We start from the raw sequence: 15,229 nt of genomic DNA, 5'->3' as shown, positions 1-15,229 counted from the left end.
TAACGTTACCTGCAGTTTGCCTCATAGTGGCCTAGTCTTAGTGTTCAGATCAACTGTTGTGGTAATGCAGGGCCTGGAAGCACAAAAGCATTGATGCTGGATATTCAGCTAAGTCAAAAACAATCTGTCAAGTGCTCCTGTTACAGAAAGAAAAAAAATGCATGTTGAACTGTAGACGTTGTCAGAGGATATCGAGACTTTCATCAGAGAAGCATGGTTGCTGAGTTTGAACTGGCTGCAGAGGTTCAGACATAGCGCTTTTCCACCAAAAGAACCCTGGTTCTTGAACTGGTTCTGTTCAGGTTTCTTTGAACCTTGGTGTTTTGTAGAGAACCGACCCGTGTTTCCACCAGTTTTTGGGAACCAAGCCTGCATCATCAACGGTGGGCATTAAAAGTAAAGAGTAGTGATGTGATGGCGGAGCATGTAGATTACATGCGAGCATTTGTGCTGTTGTTACGGATGTTTGTTTTTATGCAAAAAGCATCGCTCAACTACTGGTAATAAGACATAGACGTGTTTGTCGCAGTTGCTTTCTTTAGTTCATTGACGTGAGAAGCGTTTTGCGCTTCGCTCTCACCGCGACCCTCAGCGCAAATAGCCGATTTGCTCAGCGCTCTGCTTGAGCGATCAAACATTAAAGTTCCACGATACGAACATCCATTTGTGTAAAATAACCATCAGATCCACTCTAAAAGCTCCACATGTATCTGTGTTTAGCCGTATTAACTTCACGTGTGGTGGTTTTACAACTCCCAAATTTATCGGTCATTGTTTTAGTACAACAAGCCCTGTTACACTTTATTTTTCACATGAAGTGTTTATACTGTCCGGGACACTTTTACCACGTCATATCACACAGTACATCTCTTTGAAAATATCAGTGGCAAACTGGTTTAGAATTTAATCAGGTGAACTTTAAAAAATGAAAAGTGCAGCGTGAACGCTCTTTTTTTGCGGTGGAAACACATGGAACCAGTTCAAAATCAAGTTCGCAAACCGGAACGGAGCCGGATCTGAGTCGGTGGAAAAGGGGTAACGGTGGTGGGTTAGCGCATTGTAAGATAAGATATTCTTTATTTGTCATATATACATATACAGTACAATGAAATTCTTTCTTCGCATATCCCAGCTTGTTTGGAAGCTGGGGTCAGAGCGCAGGGTCAGCCATCGTACGGCGCCCCTGGAGCAGACGGGGTTAAGGGCTTTGCTCAAGAACCCAACAGTGGCTGCATAGCTGAGCCTGGATTTGAACCGCCAATTTTCCGGTTGATACCCCAAAGCTCTACCCACTAGGCTACCACTGTCCCCAAAGACAGTTGCAGCACCCAAAAATAGATTATTGATAAGATTTTTAGTTAAAAATTATTTTAGCCGCTCAGGTGACGCAGCGGTAATACATGCTAGCACACCAAAACTGAGATTTTGAACACATCATTTCGAATCTCAGCTCTGCCATCCGGCTGGGTTGGGCGACCACATGAACAACGATTGGCTGTTGTTCACAGGGTGGGATTAGCCGGACCAAGGTTCCTCATAACTGGTGCAGTTACGACCTCTGCTGGCTGATTGATGGCACCTGCGCAGAGTTGAGGAATAATGCTGATAATGTGGCTCCTCATGCACAAGGCTAATCCGTATATGAACTCGCCTCATGCAGGTGAAAAGAGGCAGTTGGTACTGCACACGTGTTGGAGGGGGCGTGTGTCAGTTGCGATGCTCCTTAGTCAGCAGTGGAGGGTAGTATCAATACAGAGGAAGGATAAATTGCAGTAAAAATATGTATTTTAAGGTTGGAATACCACTGTTGTCAGCAGCAATGACAAGCTGTAAATAAACCCAGGCCTCATGTAGATTTTTTCTGTATATACAATTTTTTTTCTTGTCATTCCCACAGGCATATGAAAGAAATTTCTGAGCTGCAGGCACATCAGAGAAATGAAATCGAGCAGCTGTACTCGTGGCTCGGACGACCTGTACCTCCAGGCATGGGCTTCTTGCATGCAGCACCCCCTACAGGCCGCCGCCGCAGAGCCTCCAAGCACAAACTTAAAGGTGGCAAACTCCTTAATCCCACGGTGCAACAGCTCAAAAATACCCGCACCAACAGCCCGGGTAAGTGCATGCTAATGCATTTTAACAGACTACCCTGGGGAGTTTCTTTTCCTTGGCTGTAAAATCTGACTGTCATGTTTTCCCCCAGCCGATTCCTGTTCCAGCATGCCAAGTTCTCCAGCCAAAAGCTCAGTTCTAGGTAACAGCTCAGTTGCTTCCAGCATGGCCACGAGTCCAGTGTCTGAACCTCTGCAGCCAGTTCAAACTCAGCAGCCTTGTTCTCTGAAAGTCTCGCTGTCCTCTGACAACATTTACGGTTCAGCCACACATGCACTTCCAGGTCAAGGTAACCATACGCCCATGCATACATATGCGGTACCCATACAGAAGTCCATCACTGTGTCTGTCTGTAATCTGTAGAGTAGAGGATAATGTGTATCTCATACTCGCACCACATGCTCAAATGTAAGTCTTTGTGAAAGTGCTTAACATGAATTTGCATGGTCATGTGATATTACGCAGCATGCTTAATGACTCCCCATTTGTGTCACATACACAAACACATAAACACTAATACATGCCGAAGGAAGAGTGACAGAAAAGAGAACTAGTATGGTCAATATTTTGGCAGCTTTATTAGATGTACACCGATTAGGCATAACATTACAACCACCTTCCTAATATTATGTTAGTCTCTCTTTTGCTGCCAAAACAGCCCTGACCCGTCGGGGCATGGACTCCATTAGACCACTGAAGGTGTGCTGTGGTATCTGGCACCAAGATGTTAGCAGCAGATCCTTTAACTCCTGTAAGTTGTGAGGTGGGGCCTCCATGGATCGGATTTGTTTGTCCAGCACATCCCACAGATGTTTGATTGAATTCAGATCTGGGGAATTTGGAGGCCAAGTCAACACCTCAAACTCGTTGTTGTGCTCCTCAAACCATTCCTGAACCATATTTGCTTTGTGGCAGGGCGCATTATCCTGCTGAAAGAGGCCACAGCCATCAGGGAATACTGTTTCCATGAAAGGGTGTACATGGTCTGCAACAATGCTTGTTTCCCAGCAGAAAATTGCCCAAAGCATCACACTGCCTTCTTCCTGTAGTGCATCCTGGTGCCACGTGTTCCCCAGGTAAGTGACGCACACGCACCCGGCTATCCACGTGATGTGAAAGAAAACGGGATTCATCAGACCAGGCCACCTTCCTCCATTGCTCCGTGGTCCAGTTCCAATGCTCACATGCCCATTGTTGGCGCTTTCAACGGTGGACAGTTCAGCAATGGGCACCCTGACTGGTCTGCGGCTATGCAGCCCCACACGCAACAAACTGTGATGCACTGTGTATTCTGACACCTTTCTATCAGAACCAGCATTAAGTTCTTCAGCAATTTGAGCTACAGTAGCTCGTCTGTTGGATCAGACCACACGGGCCAGCCTTCGCTCCCCATGTGCATCAATGAGCCTTGGCCGCCCATGACCCTGTCGCCGGTTTACCACTGTTCCTTCCTTGGACCACTTTTGATAGATACTGAGCACTGCAGGCCGGGAACACCCCACAAGAGCTGTAGTTTTGGAGATGCTCTGACCCAGTCGTCTAGCCATCACAATTTGGCTCTTGTCAAACTCGCTCAAATCCTTACGCTTGCCCATTTTTCCTGCTTCTAACATCAACTTTGAGGATAAAATGTTCACTTGCTGCCTAATACAACCCCTGGCAAAAATTATGGAATCACCACTCTTGGAAGATGTTCTTTCAATTGTTTAATTTTGTAGAAAAAAAAAAGAAATCACAGACATGCCACAAAACTATCATTTCTTAAACTGCCAACCCTCTGGCATTAAGAAACAATAAAAAAAGAAACAAATATAATAGTTGTGGTCAGTCACAATTGCTTTTTTTTTAGATCAAGTAGAGGAAAAAAATATGGAATCACTCAAATCTGAGGAAAAAATTATGGAATCATTAGAAAACACTGCACCATTATTACTTTGTTGCACCACCTCTGGCTTTTATAATGGTTTAAACTCTATGAGGCATGGAGTTAACTAATGACAAACAGTATTCTTCATCAATCTGCCTTCAACTGTCTCTTGCTGTTGCCAGATCAGCTTTGCAGGTTGGAACCTTGTCATTGACCATTTTCTTCAATTTCCACCAGAGATTTTCAAATGGATTGAGATCCGGACTATTTGCAGGCCATGCCATTGACATTATATGTTTTCTTGAAGGAAAGTTTTCACGTCCTTTGCCCTATGGCAAGATGCATTATCATCTTGAAAAATGAAGTCATCATCACCAAACATCCTTTCAACTGATGGAATAAGAAAAGCGTCCAAAATTTCAATGTGGACTTTGGCATTTATTGAAGACCATCTCCCCTGTGCCTTTACCTGACATGCAGGCCCATATCATCAACAACTGTGGAAATTAACATGTTTTCTTTAGGCAGTTATCCTCATAAATTTCATTGGACAGACACCAAACAAAAGTTCCAGCATCATCACCTTGCCCAATGCAGATTCGCGATTCATCACTGAAGATCACTTTTATCCAGTCACCCACAGTCCACGATTGCTTTTCTTTAGCCTACTTTAACCTTGTTCTTTTCTTTTTAGGTGTTAATGATGGCTTTTGTTTGGCTTTTCTGTATGTAAATCCCATTTCTTTTAGGTGATTTCTTACAGTTCACTCACAGACATTGACTCCACTTTCCGGCCACTTGTTTCTCATTTGTTTTGTTGTGCATTTTCTGTTTTCAAGACATATTGCTTTGTTTTCTATCTTGATGCTTTGATGTCTTACTTGGTCTACCAGTATGCTTCCCTTTTACAACCTTCCCATTTTGTTTGTACTTGGTCCAGATTTTAAACACAGCTTACTGGGAACAACCAACATCTTTTGCGACATTCCACAATGATTTATCTTCTTGAAGGAGTTTTATAATCCTCTCATTTGTTTCAACTGACATATCTTGTGTTGGAACCATGATTCATGACAATCTGCTTTGTGCAACAGCTCTCCGAGGTGTGAGCACTCTTTTTAAACTGAAGAATAATTAGCAAATCTAATCTGCTGCAGATGTTTTGTTTTTAAACTGCAAATTACAGAGTGATTCCATAATTTTTTTCTCAGATTTGAGTGATTCCATATTTTTTTCCTCTACTTGATCTAAAAAAAGCAATTGTGACTGACCACAACTATTATATTTGTTTCTTTTTTTTATTGTTTCTTAATGCCAGAAGGTTGACATTTTGAAAAATGATAGTTTTGTGGCATGTCTGTGATTTATTTTTTTTCTACAAAATTAAACAATTGACAGAACATCTTCCAAGAGTGGTGATTCCATAATTTTTGCCAGGGGTTGTATATCCCACCCAAGGTGCCTAACCGGTGCCATGATGAAGAGATAATCCGTGTTATTCACTTCACCTGTCTGTGGTCATAATGTTATGCCTATTCGATGTACATCCAGTTAGGATTTACGCACTCCCTCAAAAGACAATGGGCACAGTTGTTCTGAAAAAGAAAAGGGTCTTTCCCAAACTGACTTAAAATACATTCATAACCCTTAGCAGATGCTTTTGTCCAAAGTGACTCTCAGTTATGACCGAACACCATGCAAGCAATTGAGGTTCATGGGCCTTGCTCAGGCACAATGGCAGCTTGGCAGTAGTGGAGGTTGAACTGGCAGCCTTCTGACCACTGGTCCAGTATTTTAACCACTGAGCTACCACTGCCCATACTGCAAGTAGAGCAATCCAGCTTTGAATGGTCCTGATGCACCTGAACTAAATAGGGTGTCCACATACATAATATGGCCACATTGTTTGATAAAGCTTTTTCTTACACACAGAAAGTCCAGTTTATTGTGTGTTGTAAAAAAAAAAAAAAAGATTTGTGCACTCATTGGGATTACATTAAGCTATGCCATAGTAATAGTTATTTATTCCAAAAATCACCATTTTAAGAGGTCAGCAGCTACAGGAAATACTACTAAAATGACACAAACCATAAACATAACCATTAATTCATTAGTGCTGTAGTCTTTGGCTGTGCCTTACTATGCTGACATGATGCGGGTCTCTGAAAGCTGATATGTTTGCTGTTACACCACTCTCTTTCTCTCTCTCCCTTCCCTCTTTCTCTCTTCTTTCTTCTCTTCCTTTTATATTCGTTTTTCACAGGCTGGACCGTTTACCACCAAACATCCGAGAGAGTCACCTATAAATCTAGTAGCAAACCGCGCACTAGATTCCTCAGTGGACCCGTGTCTCTGTCCATCTGTTTGTATTTGTTTTCTTCTACTCTACTTCATTCATTCATTCATTCATTCATCCATCCTCCCTTGATTCTTCGATCTTTCTGGCTTTCCTGACTCCGCTCTGCTGTTTCATCCTAATGTGTTATGGTTGCCCTAATGGAGTCAATTCCTCTTTAGTCCTTGTTACCCTGCACACACAATCCCTAGAGACTTTCATTCATTTTCATTCGTCCACCATGTTTCATCTGTTACTTCTGTATTTCATTCATACAAATGCTTTGTGTGCCGCTTATGCTTACCATATAACCGTCTTCCCCCAAACATGGGCCTTACAAGCCTTTTAAGAGTCAGAGAAGACTATATGTGTCTGCCAAAGCCTTTGTATCTTATGTACATGTGCTTTCTATCTTTCACTAATGTCCCTACATATGTTTAAGAGAAAAAAATAAACACGCAAAGCAGCATTAGAGGATGATGGCCGTGCATTCTCATGTTTGGAATCAGAAGACGTGCATGCCAGACGCACAAGCCAGGCTCACTTCGGAGATTACCAGGGCTGTATTTTTAAATTCTTACCTTATTTTTTTCTCTGGCTATCTACTGCATGTCTTCTTAAAAAAATTGATGATGATGATGATGAGCAAAGAGGCTGCCCCTGCTACTTGTTTTCTTTTTCTTTTAATATAGTTGTAATATTTTGAACTGTATATGTTCCATATAACCTTATATGTGCAATTATGCAATACCTAATTTTATTTATTTATTTATTTATTTAATTGCCACCATAAGAACCTCTAGTTGTGATATATTTTTTGCAGTCCCAGCACTCTAAATCATTTATGAACATATGCAGTTAAGAAAAATAAGTATTGAACCACTTTTGTTTTTGTTATTTATTACACTTGTAGGGCATTTATCCACTTTAGAAAAAAATGATTAGCTCTTTGTACCATTGTGAGTTAGTTGTGACCCATTCCTTTTTGGAAATGTTCAGTTTTCCAAAGTTACGTTTGTCCTTTTGATGAAGTTTCAATTTTAAGATCAAACATTTTTAGTTGGATTTAGTCATGAAAAATTACCTTCACATACATTTATTTATAATTTAAGAAACCACTCATTATTTAGGCATAAGTTTTTGAGTTGTTCTGTTATTGAAACACTCATATAGGGTTTCTTTACTAATGAGAATAAATTCTTCTCTATTATATTTGGAATATTTTTTTTTTATTTATTTATTTTTTTTAAACGATTTCTTTGATTTTTTTTATGTTTCAGTACCTAAACACATACATGTGTGGATATACGTATACTGATGAGCCAAAACCTAGACCTTCCGCCTGATATACTGTCTAAACAGCTCTGATCTGCCAAGACATGAACTCCACAAGACATTGGAGTCCTGTGTTATCTGGCACTAGGACACAACTTCTGTATATTGTAAAATGGATTGCCATACAGTGCATCCTGGTGCCATTTTTTCAATTAGGTGACCCACACATACATGTCTACATGAAGGAAACAATTCTGATGACTGCATGGCCATTACAGGGGCTTTAAATAGATGACAGGATTTAGCATGGGCATTTTCTCATGCCTATGGCACAGCCCCTTTACACAGTACTGCACTTAGTGCATGTTTAGAGACACATTGACATAATCTGAATTAAAATTATCTATAATTTGAGCCACATTAGCTTTTTACTGGTCTGTACCAGACTCCATAGCCTTCATGTTTTCTGGCAACAGTAACTCTTTTCTACCCAACAATCTGTCGGCAGTTGGAGGATCGTCCTATTTTGTCCTCTGTTGATGGGTATTCACCATGGCTGCCTGTAAGCATCTCTTGCTGATTAGGGGATACATTAGCACAGTCTTTATGCCTGCCCATTTCTGCTGCAGTCAAGCCATGAATTATGAGTAATTAACATCAGCCCAATATTTAATATATCCAGATGCACAATAAAATATAATCCCTGTTTCTGGAAAAAAAAATTGGCATTTTGCCTCCGTTCCAAACTTTTTGGGGTTTATTGCATGCATCAGATTCCAAATGTGATTATATTTACAATATACAGTGAAGTTAATCAGTGAAAATGTGCCATGCACATTTTTGGAGGGTGGTTTAAATGTTTTGGCTCAATTTAATGTTCTTGTGAACAGCTGTACAGGTACCACTAGGCTCTGACTAGTAATCAGAAGGTTGCTGGTTCAAGCCCCACCACTGCCAGGTTGCTGCTGTTGGGCCCTTGAGCAAGACTTGAGCTCAGACTGTATACTGTAACTGTAATGTATAAGATAAGAGTGGATAAGAGTGCCTGTTGAATGCCAAATGTTGTGACTACGAGCACAACCCTATTTCTCCAATCCCCCCCCCCCCCAAATTCCCCTATTGGCCAAGGTCTCAAATAATTTATCTGGCCATTGGTCTAAATGCATGTATGCATTTTTAGTGTTAATATCTTTTTTTAGCAGAGACATTTAACATGGTGGGTTAAACAGGAGATGAATGCTGTACTGGATTTTCTTTTCCATTATTATTATTATTAGGTTTAAACCCTCTTGCGGGACTCATCTTTCCAGAGACTGTTGGTTTGTTCATCATTTAACTTGTATATTAGTAGACCAGTTGTACTGACAGAGTTTCTTCATGTGGCTCTGTAGCTTTCTCATTCTTTTCCTTGCTCATAATGACCCTCGTAAACCAATTTTCACAAGAACATTTTAATTTTGTTTTATTTGCAGCATAATTGTTCAAGTCAAAGACATTGTGTTTAAATGTATAGTGGTAAAATGCCCTGTAATTATGTTTATTAACAAAAACAAAAGTGGTTAAACACTGGATTCCCATCGCTGTATTTGTATGCCAGTGTCTCAGACATATTCTACTTTTTTATACTGTGAAGCTGTAGTGAATTGTAATGCATATCCTATACATATCAAATTAAAAGAAAGCATTTTAAGTTGTACATAGATTAACAAATGTTTAAATTAATCCCTCTCGCCATAAAAGTGGGAGTACAGTGAACATTGAATTGAATTGGGCCAATATAGCCATTACTATATATACATCGACATACTGTACATACGCATGTGTATGAATATACTTAAGTGCACATATACGTACATGTACAGTGGGGCCAAAAAGTATTTAGTCAGCCACTGATTGTGCAAGTTCTCCTACTTAGAAAGATGAGAGAGGTCTGTAATTTTCATCATAGGTACACTTCAACTATGACACAAACTGAGACAAAATGAGAAAAAAAAATACAGGAAATCACATTGTAGGATTTTTAAAGAATTTATTTGTAAATTATGGTGGAAAATAAGTATTTGGTCAATAACAAAAGTTCAACTCAATACTTTGTAACATAACCTTTGTTGGCAATGACAGAGGTCAAACGTTTCCTGTAAGTCTTCACCAGGTTTGCACACACTGTAGCTGGTATTTTGGCCCATTCCTCCATGCAGATCTCCTCTAGAGCAGTGATGTTTTGGGGCTGTCGCTGGGCAACACGGACTCCACAAATTTTCTATGGGGTTGAGGTCTGGAGACTGGCTAGGCCACTCCAGCACCTTGAAATGCTTTTTACGGAGCGACTCCTTCGTTGCCCGAGCGGTGTGTTTGGGATCATTGTCATGCTGGAAGACCCAGCCACGTTCCATCTTCAATGCTCTCACTGATGGAAGGAGGTTTTGGCTTAAAATCTCACGATACATGGCCCCGTTAATTCTTCCCTTAACACGGATCAGTCGTCCTGTCCCTTTTGCAGAAAAACAGCCCCAAAGCATGATGTTTCCACCCCCATGCTTCACAGTAGGTATGGTGTTCTTGGGTTTTTCTTCTTCCTCCAAACACGACGAGTTGAGTTTTTACCAAAAAGTTCCATTTTGGTTTCATCTGACCACATGATATTCTCCCAATCCTCTTCTGGATCATCCATATACTCTCTGGCAAACTTCAGACGGGCCTGGACATGTACTGGCTTAAGCAGGGGGACACGCCTGGCACTGCAGGATTTGAGTCCCTCTCGGCGTAGTGTGTTACTGATGGTAGCCTTTGTTACTTTGGTCCCAGCTCTCTGCAGGTCATTCATCAGGTCCCTCCGTGTAGTTCTGGGATTTTTGCTCACCGTTCTCATGATCATTTTGACCTCACGGGATGAGATCTTGACCCCAAGGGAAATTATCAATGGTCTTGTATGTCTTCCATTTTCTTACAATTGCTCCCACAGTTGATTTATTCACACCAACCTGCTTGCCTATTGTAGATTCACTCTTCCCAGCCTGGTGCAGGTCTACAATTTTCTTCCTGGTGTCTTTCGACAGCTCTTTGGTCTTGGCCATGGTTGAGTTTGGAGTCTGACTGTTTGAGGCTGTGGACAGGTGTCTTTTATACAGATAACGAGGTCAAACAGGTGCCATTAATACAGGTAACGAGTGGAGGACAGAAGAGCTTCTTAAAGAAGAAGTTACAGGTCTGTGAGAGCCAGAAATCTTGCTTGTTTGTTATTGACCACATACTTATTTTCCACCATAATTTACAAATAAATTCTTTAAAAATCCTACAATGTGATTTCTTGGATTTTTTTTTTCTCATTTTGTCTCTCATAGTTGAAGTTGTACCTATGATGAAAATTACAGACCTCTCTCATCTTTCTAAGTAGGAGAACTTGCACAATCAGTGGCTGACTAAATACTTTTTGACCCCACTGTATATACACATACATACATGGCTACATGTAGTGCCCTCAGTCCTTAGCCATCACCCGCTGTCCTCGAATGCTGGAGTTACTGGAGAGCTGGAGAACCTAATGGCTCTGCGGACAAAGGACCTTTTTAGTCTGTCCGTGGAGCAGCTTAGTGACAGCAGTCTGTCGCTGAACATACTCCTTTGTTTTATGATAACAGTGTGCAGGGGGTGGTTCTCATTGTCCATGATGTGACAGTGAAGTTTGCTTAGGGTCCTTCTTTCAGCCACAGTCACCAGAGATTCCAGCTCAATGCCGACCACTGCCCCAGCACGGCTGATCAGTTTGTTCAGCCTCGCTTCATCTTTCTTCTTAATACTGCCTCCCCAGCACAGCACAGCATAAAAAAAGAACACTGGTGACCACAGACTGATAAAACATGTGGAGGAGTTTTTTTTGCATATGTTAAAGGACCTCAGCCTTCTTAATAAGTAGAGCCGGCTCTGTCCTTTCCTGTACAAGATGTCTGTATTAGCTAACCAGTCCAGTTAGTCATCCAGATGCGCCCCGAGGAATTTGTAGGTCTTGACCACCTCCACATCACTCCCCTAGATTGATACTGGCTGCGAGGGTTGACGGTATCAATTACATTAAGGGCACAGTAATGCGGGTAAATGCCAAGGCTGTCGGGTTCTTTCAAGGCTTTGGTTAACATCAGTTTAGACAAGACATGAAAAGAGCAATTTTTTTAGTATTATTAGTTTGTTTGTATAGTTGTTAAGTATAGTTTGTTTGCACATTAGTGTAAACTGGATAAAGATAAAACACACTGTGTATGAATAATTATTGCAGAAATTCTGGTGTTTTTAAAAGAACTTACTTTCTTGCAACTCTATTTCCATAAAATTAGAACTCTTATAGAAATAAATGAAAATATCCTGATTTTAGATGAAAAAGAAACACACACATAATCCAACTCATGGTGGTTTTATGTTCCTATACATCGTCATAGCTTGGTGCTCGGATGGCGCAGTGGATATTTATATTTACACTAGCCCACCACTGCTGAAATGCAGGTTTAAATCTCAGCTGTTATATCAGGCGGCTACAAGGACATGATTTACTATGTCTGAGTGGGAAGGGATGGCCGAAGCCCTGCAATGGATTGTCGCTGTCCAGGGAATTCCTGCTTTGTGTTTGGAACCGGACCTGCCACAACCCCCTACCATTAAACATTGTTCTGCTAACATAAACCAGAAGCACTAAAGCTGTTTTTAGATAAATAGTTTAGATGTTTTTCAGTTCATTTTTTGGGCTATTACGTTGACTAATAAATCACCTGCTCCCCCTTTTGCAGTCACTTAACATTACTAGCTAATTAAATTTCCCTCTACTTTCTTTTATTTATGTTTCTGTAAACTGCCTGTAGCTCCCCAGCAGCTTTCCAATGAGCCAAGCTGTGTAGCATATTCACTTTACCCCTAACCATCTGTGTCTGTATTGTTCTGCCTTTTTTTATAGGGTCCACTCTGAAACGACTATGTCTAGGCAAAGAACGCAGTAGTAGTAACTATCCCATTTACTTGTTTCTTCTGTTCCTCCTTTTAGTTTTCCTGTTCATTTCTTTCTGTTTAATTGCAATGTTTGGCATGACTCTGTTTGTGAGCTTTAATCTCATAATTTCTGTTTGCAGCTAAGTGAAAATACAGTGAAATGTGTTTAATTCATGGAACTTTTATCTCCCCATAGTGCATGGTTATAAATGGTTAAGTAATGTGCATGCCTAATTATTGTGTGTGTGTGTGTGTGTGTGTGTGTGTGTGTGTGTGTGTGTGTGTGTCTGTAGTCATAATCTTTTGGCTACTTGTTTTAAAAAAACACACAAAAAATAACCAAGTGACAGGAGTCGAGTGCCAATTTCCTCTTTGTCCAGGTATCAGCAAAATAAAATCACCATCACTGAGCAGCCAACCGATTACTGACCAAATATCGTAACTAGTTTTTTGTGGTTTTATAATTTGAAAAATGTCATTTGTCTCTTCTAGGGTCATCACAGAGTAATGGCGCCACCCCCGTCGCATCAGCATCCAATCAGCAATCAGCCTTTTCTCCTGTGGCCATGCCTGTGCCTGATCCTCAGCCATATGTGACACTAGCTCAAGCTCAGACCAACAACAGCAACAACAAAACATGCACTTTCACTGATGACTTGCACAAGCTGGTCGACGACTGGGCGAAGGAGACGCTCACTGCCGGCCCTCAGCCCCGCCCTTCCCTCAACCAAATCAAGAAGCAGCAGCGAAATCAGGACTTAATGCCCACTCCTACTACAATGAGTGGAGCCACCAATCAGGTACACTTTAACCAAATTATAATTTTTTTTATTTTAACTTGGCTTGGTTGAGCCAGGCAAGTAGTTGTTTGCACAGAGTAATCCAGTGCTGTACCAGAACACAACTAAAAAGGGAGCAGTTTGAGGATCAGTTGGTGCATTCAACTACAGCACAGCACAGGCTGCATTTTTAATTATGATCACTTTAGGAAATGTATGGGTTCATATCATTTATTAAGGTAACTTAATCTTGTATAGTCTTGTAGAGGCAAAAAGAGTCCACATCTTGAATATGTTGCCTCATCCACCTTAAACATAAACATTGTTAAGTATTATCAAATATATCTATGCAATTAATCAACTCATTCATATAGAATATGACTTAACTAAAGTACATTTATTCCCAGAACTGTTTTAACACAACCACATTAAATCACATTCTTGCTCTTGGTAAACAACATTCAGCTATTAGAGCTATGAAGTGTTCCCCAGGGATCAGTCCTTGGACCTGACCTTAGACTGTTCATTGTAGACTATACCCCTCTGTCAATTTATCAGTCAACATGGACTTCATGAAATTCAGATCCATGTCAGTACCAAATCTACCACTAACCTTCCACCCAATGCTCTCCTATTTTTCATTCAAGACCTCAGACAATACACCGACAACGCATAACATTATGACCACAGACAGGTGAAGTGAATAACACTGATTATCTCTTCATCACGGCACCTGTTAGTGGGTGGGATATATTAGGCAGCAAGTGATCATTTTATCCTCAAAGTTGATGTGTTAGAAGCAGGAAAAAATGGGCAATGTAAAGATTTGAGTGAGTTTGACAAGGGCCAAATTGTGATGGCTAGACGACTGGGTCAGAGCATTTCCAAAACTGCAGCTCCTGTGGGGTGTTCCTGGTCTGCAGTGGTCAGTCTCTGTCAAAAGTGGTCCAAGGACCGAAGAGTGGTAAACCGGCGACAGGGTCATGGGTGGCCAAGACTCATTGATGCACGTGGGGAGTGAAGGCTGGTCCGTGTGGTCTGATCCAACGGACGAGCTACTGTAGCTGAAATTGCTGAAGAAGTTAATGCTGGTTCTGATAGAAAGGTGTCAGAATACACAGTGCATCACAGTTTGTTGCGTATGGGGCTGCAACAATGGGCACGTGAGCATCGGAAATGGACCACGGAGCAGTGAAAGAAGGTGGCCTGGTCTGATGAATCACATTTTCTTTTACATCATGTGGATGGCCACATGCGTGTGCGTCGCTTACCTGGGTAACACATGGCACCAGGATGCACTATGGGAAGAAGGCAAGCCAGCGGAGGCAGTGTAATGCTTTGGGCAATGTTCTGCTGGGAAACCTTGGGTCCTGCCGTCCATGTGGATGTTACTTTGATGTACCACCTACCTAAGCATTGTTGCAGATCATGTTCACCCTTTCATGTATTCAGCATTACCTGATGGCTGTGGCCTCTTTTAACAGGATAATGTGCCCTGCCACAAAGCAAAAATGCTTCAGGAATGGTTTGAGGAGCACAACCATGAGTTTGAGGTGTTGACTTGGCCTCCAAATTCCAAATCTGTTGGATGTGCTGGACAAACAAGTCTGATCCATGGAGGCCCCACCTCACAACTTACAGGAGTTAAAGGATCAGCTGCTGACATCTTGGTGCCAGATACCACAGCACACCTTCAGTGGTCTAGTGGAGTCTATGCCTCGATGGGTCAGGGCTGTTTTGGCAGCAAAAGGGGGACCAACACAATATTAGGAAGGTGGTCATAATGTTAGCCCCGATCGGTTCTAAAACTGAACATGTATAAAACTTTTATTTATTGGCATTAAGTCTGTAATTGCAAATTCTACTGACTTTACATTTAAACTGGACGGC

At 41.3% G+C, this 15,229-nt stretch overlaps 1 protein-coding gene across 1 annotated transcript in view; it reads left to right on the top strand.

The window, feature by feature from the left end:
- The window catches only part of LOC134318312 (serine/threonine-protein kinase WNK2-like), a 97,252-nt gene that overhangs the window by 81,316 nt on the left and 707 nt on the right, over positions 1-15,229 (top strand). Inside the window, exons 24-26 of the mRNA XM_062999166.1 lie at positions 1,898-2,115; positions 2,204-2,401; positions 13,053-13,360. Coding sequence (XP_062855236.1) covers positions 1,898-2,115; positions 2,204-2,401; positions 13,053-13,360 — 724 coding nt within the window. The remainder of the gene's footprint in view (positions 1-1,897; positions 2,116-2,203; positions 2,402-13,052; positions 13,361-15,229) is intronic.

Source organism: Trichomycterus rosablanca, chromosome 7 (assembly GCF_030014385.1).
Source record: "Trichomycterus rosablanca isolate fTriRos1 chromosome 7, fTriRos1.hap1, whole genome shotgun sequence".
In the NCBI taxonomy this organism is placed as follows: domain Eukaryota; kingdom Metazoa; phylum Chordata; class Actinopteri; order Siluriformes; family Trichomycteridae; genus Trichomycterus; species Trichomycterus rosablanca.
The sequence above is the reverse complement of the archived record's forward strand: the minus strand, read 5'-3'. Positions and strand labels throughout refer to the sequence as shown.